Below are 12,792 nucleotides of genomic sequence, written 5' to 3' on the forward strand. Positions count from 1 at the left end.
ATAACAACGACGCATAGCAAGTTTCCTAGGAGACTTAAAGCATGCGATTGATGGCCTAAGGAATATGTACAGTAAATAACATAAACAATGTTCGACTACTGCATCGAAATCGCCTACTGGACTGAAAAAAGAAAAACAAACCTACGAATGACAGGAATCTCGCTAGTAAAAAAGCGTCGCTAGTACTTCTGTCGCTATTCGGTTTGGTGCTATACACATAATAATATTTTAATGGCATTGCGGCGAGATGAATTCTAAGTAGAAATTTAAGACTTTGTGAAATATATAGGTGGATAGATGAAGCGAGTGCGCTTCGTAGAAGAAGTGAGTAGGCGGTGAAGATGTAAGCGAAGGGCAAATTTTTGAAGAAAGCTCAAAGCTGTTGGTTAATCCTTTGCTGCGCACCGACTGACTATGGAGAGGGGGCGAAGCAATCGCAGCCCCCCTCTACAGTCAGCCCAGAGTGGCTTAGGTGTGTATACACACCTGGTTTAACTCCCCCCCCCCCCCCCATGAAGGTCCATAAATACCAAGTGATTTTTTTTTGCAAAACCAAATTTGAAATTTCTAATCAAACTTTGATTAACAACGACAATCATTGAGTAACAATAGTGTAACGATCTCGACTCCAAAATTTCGAAATCTCATTCCAGGACCACAATTCTACGACAGTTTTTCAAAAAATTTCTCACTTGTTGATAGTAATTGAGTCCTAAATCTTGAACCCCAATAATGTTATACTAAGCTTACCAGATTGTCCGGGGTTTGACCAGATTTTCTTACTCTATTTGCAAACTCTAACGAAAATAAAGAGTCCTTAGAAATATGTATCTTGCGTCCCAATCATGATTTCAAAGTAGTCGATGATTCCTATGAATTCAGCCACAGTATTTAAAAGACCCAAATCATGTTTTTTTAACAAATTTTGTCAAAGTAAACATAAACGATTTTTTGGAAGCCTTAAATATGATTCTGAATCAGATGATGTGTTTCGAAAAAAAATTAAAACTTGCGAAAAAATATCTAGTAAGTCTCCAGTTTATTGTTATTGAATTTAATTTTGACTGATCATTGGTATATAATACTGCTTCGAACCTTGGTGTTGCATTCCTATCTAAAATATCATCAATTTTCCATAGGCGGCATCCATAAATTACGTAACGCAAAAAATGCACTTTTTTGACCCCCTCCCCCCCGTATGTCACAAATCGTAACGCTTCGACGTACCCCCCTATGATAATTACGTAACGCTGATAATTACCCCCCCCCCCCCCCCTAGGGGTGTAATTACAGAATCTTACCAATAAAAAATCCGAAAATCTGTTTTACTAGATAAAGCTGTACTTGTTGTAAATATGGCCATTGATGTTTTGATTTTTTTCGTCATAAAATGAATGTCCAAGGAAGCATTCGAAGCAGGGCTACTTTCTCGTCTACAATAAAATTTTGTTTGTTCTTAGATTTCTCCTCTACACAATGTGCAATAGAATTTCTCCGGAGAAGGAGAATACTTTGGCTAAATTCAAAGGAATCATCGACTACTTTGAAATCACGGAGAAGGGAATTCTCTTCATCATCAGTGGTGAATGATGTCGCTCACTCTTGTGTGTAAACAATCTCACTCATGTTAGCAGTGCGATTTATCTCTCTCTGCACAGCTCAGAGAAACAGAAAAAAAAATTGCACTCTCTTTCACTGAACAAGCCAAATTGAAGAGAAATGCCAACCATGCTGACATGGGTTTGGAGCGACATTACAGTTAAAAGTGCGTAATCGGAGATATTTGCAGCCGATAGAAGGAATATACAAAGGTCGTAGGAAAGAATTTCTGGCGATATAGCTATCAGGCAGTTAATAGCCAGATATCGTCGGATGGTGGTTCGAAAGAAAAATTTGGTTTCTGGATCAGATATTCCGACCGAGTTGTTGAAAGCGTGAGTAGTCAAAACATGATGCACTGCACATGTATTCAAATAAATGATATTTCTAGACCACACAAGCTTTGTGCCCTGGATGCAGAATATCCAATATAGGATCTAATCTTGAATGTCATTAAAACCAATTTGAAATTGAAATTTGGTAGGAGCTATGAATAAGTTAAGAATCTGGATAAGATTAGCAGAGAATCACTCGTTTCAAAACCGAAACACCAGTAGGGAAGATACAGGCATAGAAGCTTATGCGAACGAAGTGTAGACGCAGAAATACAGGGTGTAGACAACAAACTCAGCTGGCGTCAAGTGAATGTGAGTGCTGATCTGCTACAGATTTTTTAGGCCCAGGAGAATTCATAACTTTAAGTGATGAAGACCGTTTTAGATTTTCTATATTCTGTCTATGCTGATTATAGTAACACATGAAAGGCTGTCATCGCAATTAATTTTCAAAATGTAATAGTGAATATAATTTGTATTTTGGTATGTTTGTTTCTTTCGCAATATTGTTACAGTCCAAACACTAAAGTGACAATGTAAGATTCGTTTCAGGACTCATTTTAATCCATTTGCGAGCAAATTCCAACTGGTTGAAATTTTGAAGTTACTGAATACAGTATTCTCGCTAACAGAGTGTAGGATTCCAGGTTCTTATCGAAGAAGATATTTTTGAGGGAGGAAAACGAAATGCAGACCACACATTCAAATGCATGGTTCTTTGTCCCAAGAGAAAAGTTCACAATGCAATCACAAAGAGAGTAAAGGGGCTGGTGGCTGTGCAATGAGTTCAACATAGAAATCCTCAGTAAAGTTTACCAGTACTTTTTCACTTTACCGAATATTATTTTAGCATGAAACTCATTCGTTTTTAGTTAACAGATCGATGCTTTCTATCCCTACGAGAATTGATTCCTAAACTGGTCTATCCTGTTCTGGCATCTTTTTTTACATCGATGCATTCTGAGATTATATTCCTATTCCTATGTCCTGTTTCGGCATCAGAAGTGATTGTTTTTTTATCTTGCGTTTGTTTTGAATTAGATTTATTTGTTCTTAATTAAATATACACAATATCTAAACACTGAAAATGCGGGACATTTATAGTCATACAGAGAGACTTAAAGAGTCGAATGACTGGACTGAGTGTGAGCAGGCATTTTAACCTTCAAAGTTGAGAACATACTCTTTCAAGGGAAGTGGCAGGTTCAGCCGATTTATGCTCGGTGCTAGTTTTTTGTTCAGATTGTTATATATACACACCCGACAGAGTTGCTTCAAACTTCGGGGCTTTTTGTAGAGCGTTATTATGAGATGCCTCAGATTATCGATAGATTTGTTCGGAACCTGAGCTATGAATAGATTATGCAAAGATTTGAGGCAGTTGAAAAGTGTTTCGTGCTTCATAGAATAGTAGAATAGATAGATAATGCGTTGGTACGTTTGGTCTCGATCGAGAAGAATGAACTCTTTCCGCGTGATAAGCATGATGTAGTAGAATAAGAGATAATTTCGGGCGTTGTTGCGGAACGAGCTCCGTAGATTGTCGCTGCCATTTCCACCGGCCGCAGTTCCTGTCCCATTCGATGTGGAGGCAACGGCTGCAGTACTTCCGCTGGGTCCGGCACCATCGCCAGCACTTCCAACCGCTCGCATCCCTCCAAAGTTGATAAAATCGTTTACATAGTTTATCGAATGGCTACTGCTGCCACTCATCATAAGCTTGTTACTCAGGGTAATGTTGGGGTCAGTTCCGTACTGAATCAGTACCAGCAGCAGCTCGTACACACACAGGATATCCGGACAGGTACGCACATTGACGATCATATCGATCACCGACTGCAGAATATGCTGGGACGTGATGTTACAGTCCAGCCCGTACTGCAGCAGCAGAATTAGAATGTTCTTGATGAAGTCGAAATTGGCGCGCTTTTGCGTATCACAGTTGAGGGTAAAATTCTCCGACACCGTGAAAATCAGCACGTGCAACGGCGTGAGATTCGAGCGGTACGAACAGTTCGGATTGGCACCGTTCTGCAGCAATATCCGGATGCAGTTCAGATAGCACACCTAGAAAATGGGAAGAACGTGACGGAGTGTTATCGCATGATAGCCTATATTCTAGCTTAAATAGTCATAACTGCACTGTTATTTACAGGAGTTATTTAATCTCATTAAACTTAATAACGGAAAAAATAATTTTAAACTTGTAAATTGATACCATTTCGCGCGTCTTGTGTGAGTCGAAAAAGATTATTTAGGATTTTTGTACATAGGGGAATATGGTGTAAAAACAGTCTTGTATTCTTTTTTCGATGCTTTTCTTTAGAAAAAATATCACATAAAGCATGGATCACTACAAATCTGGACGCACTATTTATTTTACCATAGTGCTCCTAGTTGTCGGATCTGGAATGTTTTGGCAGCACTTTGTAGAGGAATGTTTTTTCTACCAGTGCTGAAAATTTCATTACGATTCGTTTTGTTTCGAAAAAGTTACACGTGATGGAAGCCGCGAGATGAAAATAAATTTTGGTGGAATTAAGGTTCAGAAACTGCATTTGAAGGTGTTGAGAACGATCAAGGAAAACACAGGGTAGTCGGACTATGACATTGCCAAGAAAATCAACGCCGACCGGTGCACCGTCAGCAGAATTCGTCTACGCGAAGGAATACGATCCTATCAGACCAGTAAACAACCAAACCGGACATTGAAGCAGAATTTAGTAGCCAAAGGACGTGCCCGCAAGTTATACAAGAAGATTCCAACGAAGTTCGACGGATGCATCCTCATGGATGACGAAACGTACGTGAAGATGGATTTTGGGCAGCTTTCTGGCCAAAAATTATGTAAAGCCACTGCAGTGGTGCACTGCACTGGTCATGGTGATGTCCCCGGCAACTTAAAATTCGTTTTTGCTGATAAGTTTGCAAGAAAGTGTTTGATCTGGCAAGGTATTTGCAGCTGCGGACGAAAAATTCCGGTTTTTGTGAAAAACAAGACCATGGACTCCGAAATTTACAAGGAGGAATGCCTGAAAAACTTTTTTTCGTACATTAGATCTCACAAAGCACTAGTTAAGTTTTCGCCAGATTTGGCAAGCTGCCACTACAGCTAGGAGGTGCTACAGTGGTATTGGGCCAACGGGTGGATTTTGTCGAAAAGGACATCAACCCACCAAACTGTCCTCAATTCCGCTCTATCGAAAAATTTTGGGCAATTGTCAAGCAGAAGATGAAGAAGAATGGTAGGACGACTCGGGATGCAACAGAGATGAAGAGATTGTGGAACAAAATGGCCGCTGAGGTCAGCGAATAGGGTGTTCAAACTATAATGAGTGATACTCAACGAAAAGTTCGAAAATTCATCAAAACAACATCGGAATAATTTTTTTATTATTTTTCCTTTAAAGTGAAATAAAAACCCTACATTTCAAGTTCAAAACATTTTTTTTTCGTTTACATAGCTCCGAGATAGACCCGTTTTAATGCGTCCAGATTTGTCCATGCGTCCATGCTTTAGCTCTTCCTGGTTCAGATTGAATATTCATAATTGCTAGTTATTTGAGAAAATAGGCGAAAATGGAGAAAACAGCCACATTTTCTTTTTTCGAAGCGTATTATGGCTCTAATAGCCTTCGTTTGATTCCTCAGAAAGTGTTGCAGAAGATAAACCGATTAGATTGTAAAATAGGTAGTCGGTAGAGTAAAATAGGTAATCTATAGTCAATAAGAAGGTCAAGTGGCGTTTAAAATATTTTTTTGATTGAAGGATTCTAACACGGATATTGTTCAATTTTATGGCAAATATGTTTTTAACGATCAAAACCCTTTTTTCTAATTTTGTTTTTCGAAATTTTTAAATTTTTTTCATAACCAGGACAAGGTTGTTTGATGAGTCTACTGAAAACAATGTTTGTTCGAATGTTAAACTTTCTGAATTTTATCAGAACACTCAATCGGAATTCATTATCCGAATTCTCAATCTGAATTGTTTATCGAGATTCTCAACCTGTTTTTTTTTATAAGAATTCTCAATCTGAATTCTCAATCTGAATTCTTTATCGGGATTCACAATCTGAATTCTTTATCGGGATTCTCAACCTGATTTTTTTTAGAATTCTCAATCTGAAATCATTATCAGAATTCTCAAAAGTAATTATTGATCAGAATTTTCAATTATTAATTCTTTGTCAGAATCAATCTGGATTCATTATCAGCATTCTCAATCTGAATTCGTTATAAGAATTCTCAATCTGAATTATTTATAAGAATTCTCAATCTGAACACTTTATAAGAATTCTCAATCTGAATTCCTTATCAGAATTTTCAATCATAATTCTTCATCAGAAATTTCAATTTAATTTCTGTATCAGAGTTCTCAATCTGAATTCTTTATGAGAATTCTCAAACACAATTTTTTATCAGAATTTGCAATCTGATTTTTTAATCAAAATGTTCTATCTGAATTCTTAATCAACATATTTTCAGTTTGAATCCTGAAATTAAATTCCTAATTTTTGATTCTATAACTGTATTCTCACTTTAGATTTTTGAGAACAATTTACAATTTTAATATTCAATCTGGATTTATAACAAGCATTCCAAATCAGAATTTAAATTTAATGTTCTCGATTAGAGTATTTTAGATGAATTCTTTACTAATCATGATGAATCTGTATTCACAATCTGCATTCTTAGTGAAAGTTCACAACGGGATACAAAATCTAAATTCTCAATCATAATTTTCAATTTGAAATCTGACTAATTAACCTAAATTTTCAGTGAAAATTCTCAATCTTGATTTTAAATCTGATTTTGATTTGATACCTTACATTGAAGGTTTTTTAATTGCTAATATTGATGATAAAATGTTTGAATAATTTTGTCTGATAAAATAAAATGTTCAAATCTATTACCTCGTTCTGAAATATATATAGAAAAAATCTGCATATGTCTGGATTTCCTCAAGTATAGATTCAGTAATTTTTATTACTTGTTGTGAGTTCCGATTCAAACAATTAACATTTAATATAAACCGCAATACACGCTGAAATAAATTTCGCGAATTCTATACGTCAAACAGTTTTTTATTCTTTTCAAGGGATTTTAAAACCTCCTCACCTCATAAATGTAGAGTAGTGCTACTAAAATGGACATTAAAACGATTTGATGGTCACCAAATTAAAAATAAAAATCACCGCCCCGTTTTCAAAATTTTAAATTACACTGTTCTTCATAAATATGGGTAGATATTCGAGAAAAAAAAAACACTCTATAGATAAAAATAGTTTAACTATTCAAAAGATTATTTTTCTTAACGTATGTAAGTCAAAACATGAGTCACATTCAATAGATTTTAGAAGTCAGGATCTCCTTTTGTTATTTCTTACATAACCAAAACGGTTAAAATTTCAGTCGAAGTTCTTTAAAATATTTCATAATATCAAATTTAGATTTTAATAGTAGGGAGAAAACTTCCTAAAGACAGGACATCTTTTACAAATAAACATTTTCCAATACCAAACAAGTTCTATTTTAAATCTAGATCAATTTTACTAACTTTTTAGTTTTTAATGATTTATAAACCCAAACACAGAACAGGTTGTCAACACTGAGTTATTTGAATTGGATTAATGCCGTTCCAAGCGAAATTGTCCCATGTGAAGAAACGTGCAAACGAGAAAAACGCGATTGAAGTTTCAGCTGTGTTTCCTTTTCTTCTCTCAAACTAAAAATTCACCGGAAGCTTTTTCGTAGTGAACAGTTCAAGTTAATCATTTTAAAATGTTTTCTTCCAAAGAAATTACATTTCCTACAACAAACGGAAAATTAGAGCCGAACATGCGTCGTGTGATACATTGCGTAGAATCAGAACGCATACCGATGCTAGTTCTACGAAAAACTGTAACACGGCTACACTTTTTCTACCATTTTAAAAGCTCGTATATGTAGTTTCTATTTTTCAGAAACAATCACGCTGAAGTTATTTGAGAAATACGTTCCTCTTTGTTTATAAAAATGTGTGGTAGAGTATCAATCTTGTAAGTAGTGCTTACCGAAAAGTGTTGATGAAAATTCCTCTAAGTAAATCATCAAGGATATTCGCTCCTTCTCCAGCCTCTATTTTAGTATTCTTTTCGGTGAATAAATTTGCATTTTTCATAGAATTTTCTCTAGTGTAGAAATATCAACATAGAGACAACCACCTTGATGAAAATTCCGTAAAAGTTCAGAACAAAGTATACTCGAAAGTTAACACCAAAAGAGACCGTTTCCAGCAAGAAAGTGAAAATGAATCAAAAGTCACATGGGATTGTTTGGAACAGCAGTTTAATTTTCATAAATATACTTTTTTTATTGAAGTTTAACATAATAAACAAAAAAATTCGAAGATTTACAAAATTTAGTTTTGGTATTTTGAACTAATTTGCAAAAGTTGAAAAATTTCTATGGGTAAACGAATTTTAAAAATAGAATTTTGTGTTTCAGCTATGTCACTTTTAACATTTCTCACACCGCTTTTAAAGTTAGAGAATTCATATCATACTTTCAAAATCCTTTTTTCAAATTATTTTTGAAAAACAAAATGCTAGAAAGCTTTTATAATTTGTGTTGTGTTTCACATTGAGAATGTAGTATGGGAGTTTTTCTGTAAAAATATAATTTATATTACGATCTGAATGTGACTCGGTGATTTTTTAACCGTTTTCAAATCCTTAGCTTAATATGATCTTACTGTCTTCCTGAGGCCTTCCAAACGCCTCAAAATGAAAACTATAATATGACTGAAAGCTCGCTCCTACAACCATTTTCAATACTAAAGCATTGGTATACCATTGCAATGGTATGAAGTAACCAAAAACCAATCGGAGCTTTTTTGATCGAATTTTGTTTGTGTAGATTTGGGTACATTTGGTCGATTTTTTTCTGGAACATGGCGATTCCGAAAAAAGCTTCGGGAGCCACAAAAATACAGTCGCATGCCACGGTTTGGCTATCCAGGTCATACGTCCTAAATGGAAATTTATGAAAAACTGAAAAATTAGTAACTTTTTTTTTATTGGAAACTATTGTTTTGTTTACTGAATAATCAGTTAATATTCATTAAACTGGGCTGATGATTTATTTTGTAAAAACCATCATAATCAATAAAACAGTACGTAATTATATTTTCTTTTAACGATTTTTTATCACATTTAGAACTGCAAAAAAACAAAGAATGAGAGGTTTTCGGAGTACGCCGTGCCTGAATTCGACATAAAATGGACCAAATAGGCAGAAATGATATTCTTGAGCTAATCAAAGGGTCGTTTTCATTTTTTATAATACTATTTGATAAATAAATTTAAAGTTTTAGAATATTTGTGCGAAGTGTAACGAAAAGCGTGAAGCAAAAATTGAATACACCTACCATTTGGTCCTCAATATGTTGAAATTCTATGATTCAACATTCAAATCGGTCACCCTATTAAACAGAAAGCATTTTTTTCAATCAAAATTCCTTGATTCTCATAAAATTATAATTATAAAATCATTGGAAATTTTCTAAATGAACTATTAAACAACTAGCTTTGGTCTGTAAAACCAAGAACTCTTATTATTTCAATGTGAGATTGTAACCTTTCTGAATTCATATCAATCAAAAGTTTTTCAATACGGCCTCAGCAAAATATGTTATTTTGATGCAAAACACCCATTTTTAAGGACTTTTTGGCCTTAAGGTCAATTTCTGAAGACCATTAAAATCAAAACCCAAATTCGTATCTGTAGACACTTTGACGACTTCAAAATGGTATAGTTTATGAAAATCGGTTCATTAGTTTTAATTTTATAACCAAAACAATAATTCAAGTCTATATGACCCTAACCCTATGTCGGTAGATTGCCCGGATATTTAATACAAAATTTCAAAAAGTTCGGCCTAGGCCGGTTGTCTGGATATCATTGAAAAAGCCCAGAATTTGCCCGGATTTATTTGATTTGCCTGGATATTGCCCGGATTTTGGTCGACAATTTTTAAATTGAATGTACGGTCCGGATACGTGCTGTAAAAATTCTTACAACCTAACTCTAACCGACTAATTGTCCTTCTATTGCTGGGTGATTCTGGTGACCCTATTCAAAATTCTAAAGTAAATTTTAGAAAAAGTAAGAAGTGCTTTAGTGAATTTCGTTAACACGGACATCCTTATCCAAAGACGAATTAGCAGAGATTCTTAAAGCACACATCGAAGCGGAAAACACATTGTAAATCTTTTATTAACTTCTAAGTTGAGAAATTTAAAACACACTACATGGTGTATACGGTATTACTTTTTTATCTGTTGGACGGCAAACGACACAATTCATTTGCCACCACAACTACGTTCATGGCAAATTTTCAAACTTATCCTGGTTCTAGGGACCTTTTCGATCTTCCAGATTAAAGTTGGGGGAAAAATCTCCCCAAGCAGTATATTAGGGGAGAACTGTACAAGACGCACCAGCGGGGTAAGATGGCCCATGTCATTCTTTATCAAAAATACACTTATCTATGGCTTCAAATTATGTTTTTCTTCATTCATATTGTAGCAAACAAGCTTTTTCATCATTTATTAGATGAAAAGTTCACAATAATGGCTTTAGGATGAATGCAATCAGCGTGAAACCTATTATTTTTCATGGTTAACATTTAAGATTTTATGGTAAACTGGCCTGGGAAATCTTATGAAATTACAGCTTATCGTTTTTCCACTCGCATACACTTTCAGAAGACTATAAGTATTTTGTTGTATTTTACTAACTTTATTCAAATTTTAACTAAAATCAATCATATCAAAATTGGGGCAGAATGCCCACAAGACAACGTGTTTTAGACTCAAATTTTGAATGCTGTTAACTTTTGAGAAACCCCAAATATCAAAACAAAATGCCATTCATTTTATTTGCTGATTCCCAAATTACGATATCCATGCATAATTGTAACAAATTTCGTACTTGTTAGAATTAAAAAGGTGCACCAATATTCGACACAAAAAAATTATCTGCCGCCATGTTTGCCGTGATATCAGTCAAGAAAATGAATTTCGTTGCCTACCTGAAGGCGTTTTACCTATAAGGCTATAAAAAAAAAATGTATTTTGAAAAGCGAAATAAAAAAAAGTTAAGCAATAGTAAATTATTTTTGCTAAAGTATGATTAGTTTGCAAAAATACGATGAACATGTAATCAAACTTTTTGTGTTTCAATCATTACAATCCGTATAATCATTATTTCATTTCTTATCACCCTTTCGGTATGGTGCGTTCTGTCCACTAGTTTTGGCGTTCTACCCCGCGGTTTGTTTTCTGGCTGTTTAAGTTTTCTACAAAAATATCATCAAAATCGTGTTTTTATCATATTTTTTCTAGATGATAATACGTAAATCTGATCCTTGAATCGTCGAAAACTTTCAATTTGGTTCTTAGATGATTGGTATCGCTGTAAATAGCGATTATGCTTAACTGGTGCGCCTTGTACAATTTTCCCCTATTAATTTTCATTCTCAATTCCAAGAGACTTTCCAGTTGAGAGACCTCTCTGAATATTGATAAAAAACGACTACACTGATTTACCTTCATGGAATGCGTAAAATGATGCAGCGGATCTTTGTTGATCAGTGGAACAAGGCAAACCATAATTGGTACAGAACCATCCCGACCAACTATGTTAGGATCACCTAGAAGTACAAAAATAATAGCTAACAAGTCTGAAATCATGTAGAAACGTGTTGTTTTTTGGAAATTCTACCTCCTTCCTTGATCAGCATATTCAGCAGCTCATAGCACACCTCCCAGTCCCGTATATGGCGAAACACGCAGGCCAACGCACTGTTGCCGGCCTGATTGATTGAGCTTTTGGCACCATTCTGCAGCATGAACCGCACCAGGTGCAGTACGTCCCATTTGTTCCATTTGTCGTAGCCGTATCTGAATAATGGGAAAACAAATCTTAGTGATAACAGGAGTAAAAGGGACTTGGGATTTCTCTGTACTTACCTCGCTTCCTCTAGGGCGTATCGGACAATGATTGCGTGCAGTGGGGTATTGCCGAGAGAATCAGGACTGTTGATCAGTTCTTTGCATCCTCGCTCCAACAGTATTCTGATGGTGTTAAGAGTATCTTCGGCAGATTTTCTTGCCGCCAGAATAACTTGAATAAAGAATGAAAGATTTTCACCATCAATACATTTAAAAAATATATATAACCGAACATTAGCGAAACAACTTACCGACATGCAGCAACGTCATTTGCTGGGTACATGTCCTAACGGTTGTGATGGCTCCATGCTGTATCAGCAGCTCCAGGAATCGTCCATCGTGTAGCACAGCCTGATGTATGGGATAGTACTCATCCTTGATCAGATTGATCTCGTCCGACCGAGTTTGCACTAGATGCTGAACACATTTCCAAGCTCCTCGTTCGCAGGCAATGTGCAGCAAAGGTTTTCGCACCCGGAACGGCATCCATGGTTCTTCCATCTTTTGAGCCAAAATGTTCAACACATTGATCTGATCCCCGTCGATGGCGTAACAGACGGCATTTTGCAATTTGGTGGTGTTTGGTCGCTCACAAACGCCCACGTCATCACTTTGATCTAAAAGTGTAAACGCCAACATAAGTTCAATCTGCTTACAAAAAAATTCTAAAAATTAACATACTTTTATATTTCCCACTTTCCTCGCAGTTGTGGGAGTGAGCACCTGGAAAGCACATTCTCGCTTCGGTATCGATTCTGGCGCCATGCTTCAGCAAAAGTTCCACACATTCCTCGTAGCTGTGGAAGCAAAATGAGTTTTTTTTTTAAATAGTATCAATTATCCAGACTTCCGGTTCATTT

At 35.6% G+C, this 12,792-nt stretch overlaps 1 protein-coding gene across 1 annotated transcript in view; it reads right to left on the reverse strand.

The window, feature by feature from the left end:
• Positions 1 to 2,391: 2,391 nt before the first annotated feature.
• LOC129758633 (ankyrin-3) overlaps positions 2,392 to 12,792 on the reverse strand; it is a 49,471-nt gene continuing 39,070 nt past the window's right edge. The window contains exons 4-9 of the mRNA XM_055756182.1: positions 12,614 to 12,729; positions 12,184 to 12,549; positions 11,951 to 12,104; positions 11,703 to 11,881; positions 11,528 to 11,631; positions 2,392 to 4,001 (exon numbers count right to left, since the gene is read on the reverse strand). Coding sequence (XP_055612157.1) covers positions 3,093 to 4,001; positions 11,528 to 11,631; positions 11,703 to 11,881; positions 11,951 to 12,104; positions 12,184 to 12,549; positions 12,614 to 12,729 — 1,828 coding nt within the window. The 3' untranslated portion in view covers positions 2,392 to 3,092. The remainder of the gene's footprint in view (positions 4,002 to 11,527; positions 11,632 to 11,702; positions 11,882 to 11,950; positions 12,105 to 12,183; positions 12,550 to 12,613; positions 12,730 to 12,792) is intronic.

The sequence above is a fragment of the Uranotaenia lowii genome, chromosome 3, assembly GCF_029784155.1.
Source record: "Uranotaenia lowii strain MFRU-FL chromosome 3, ASM2978415v1, whole genome shotgun sequence".
NCBI lineage: Eukaryota > Metazoa > Arthropoda > Insecta > Diptera > Culicidae > Uranotaenia > Uranotaenia lowii.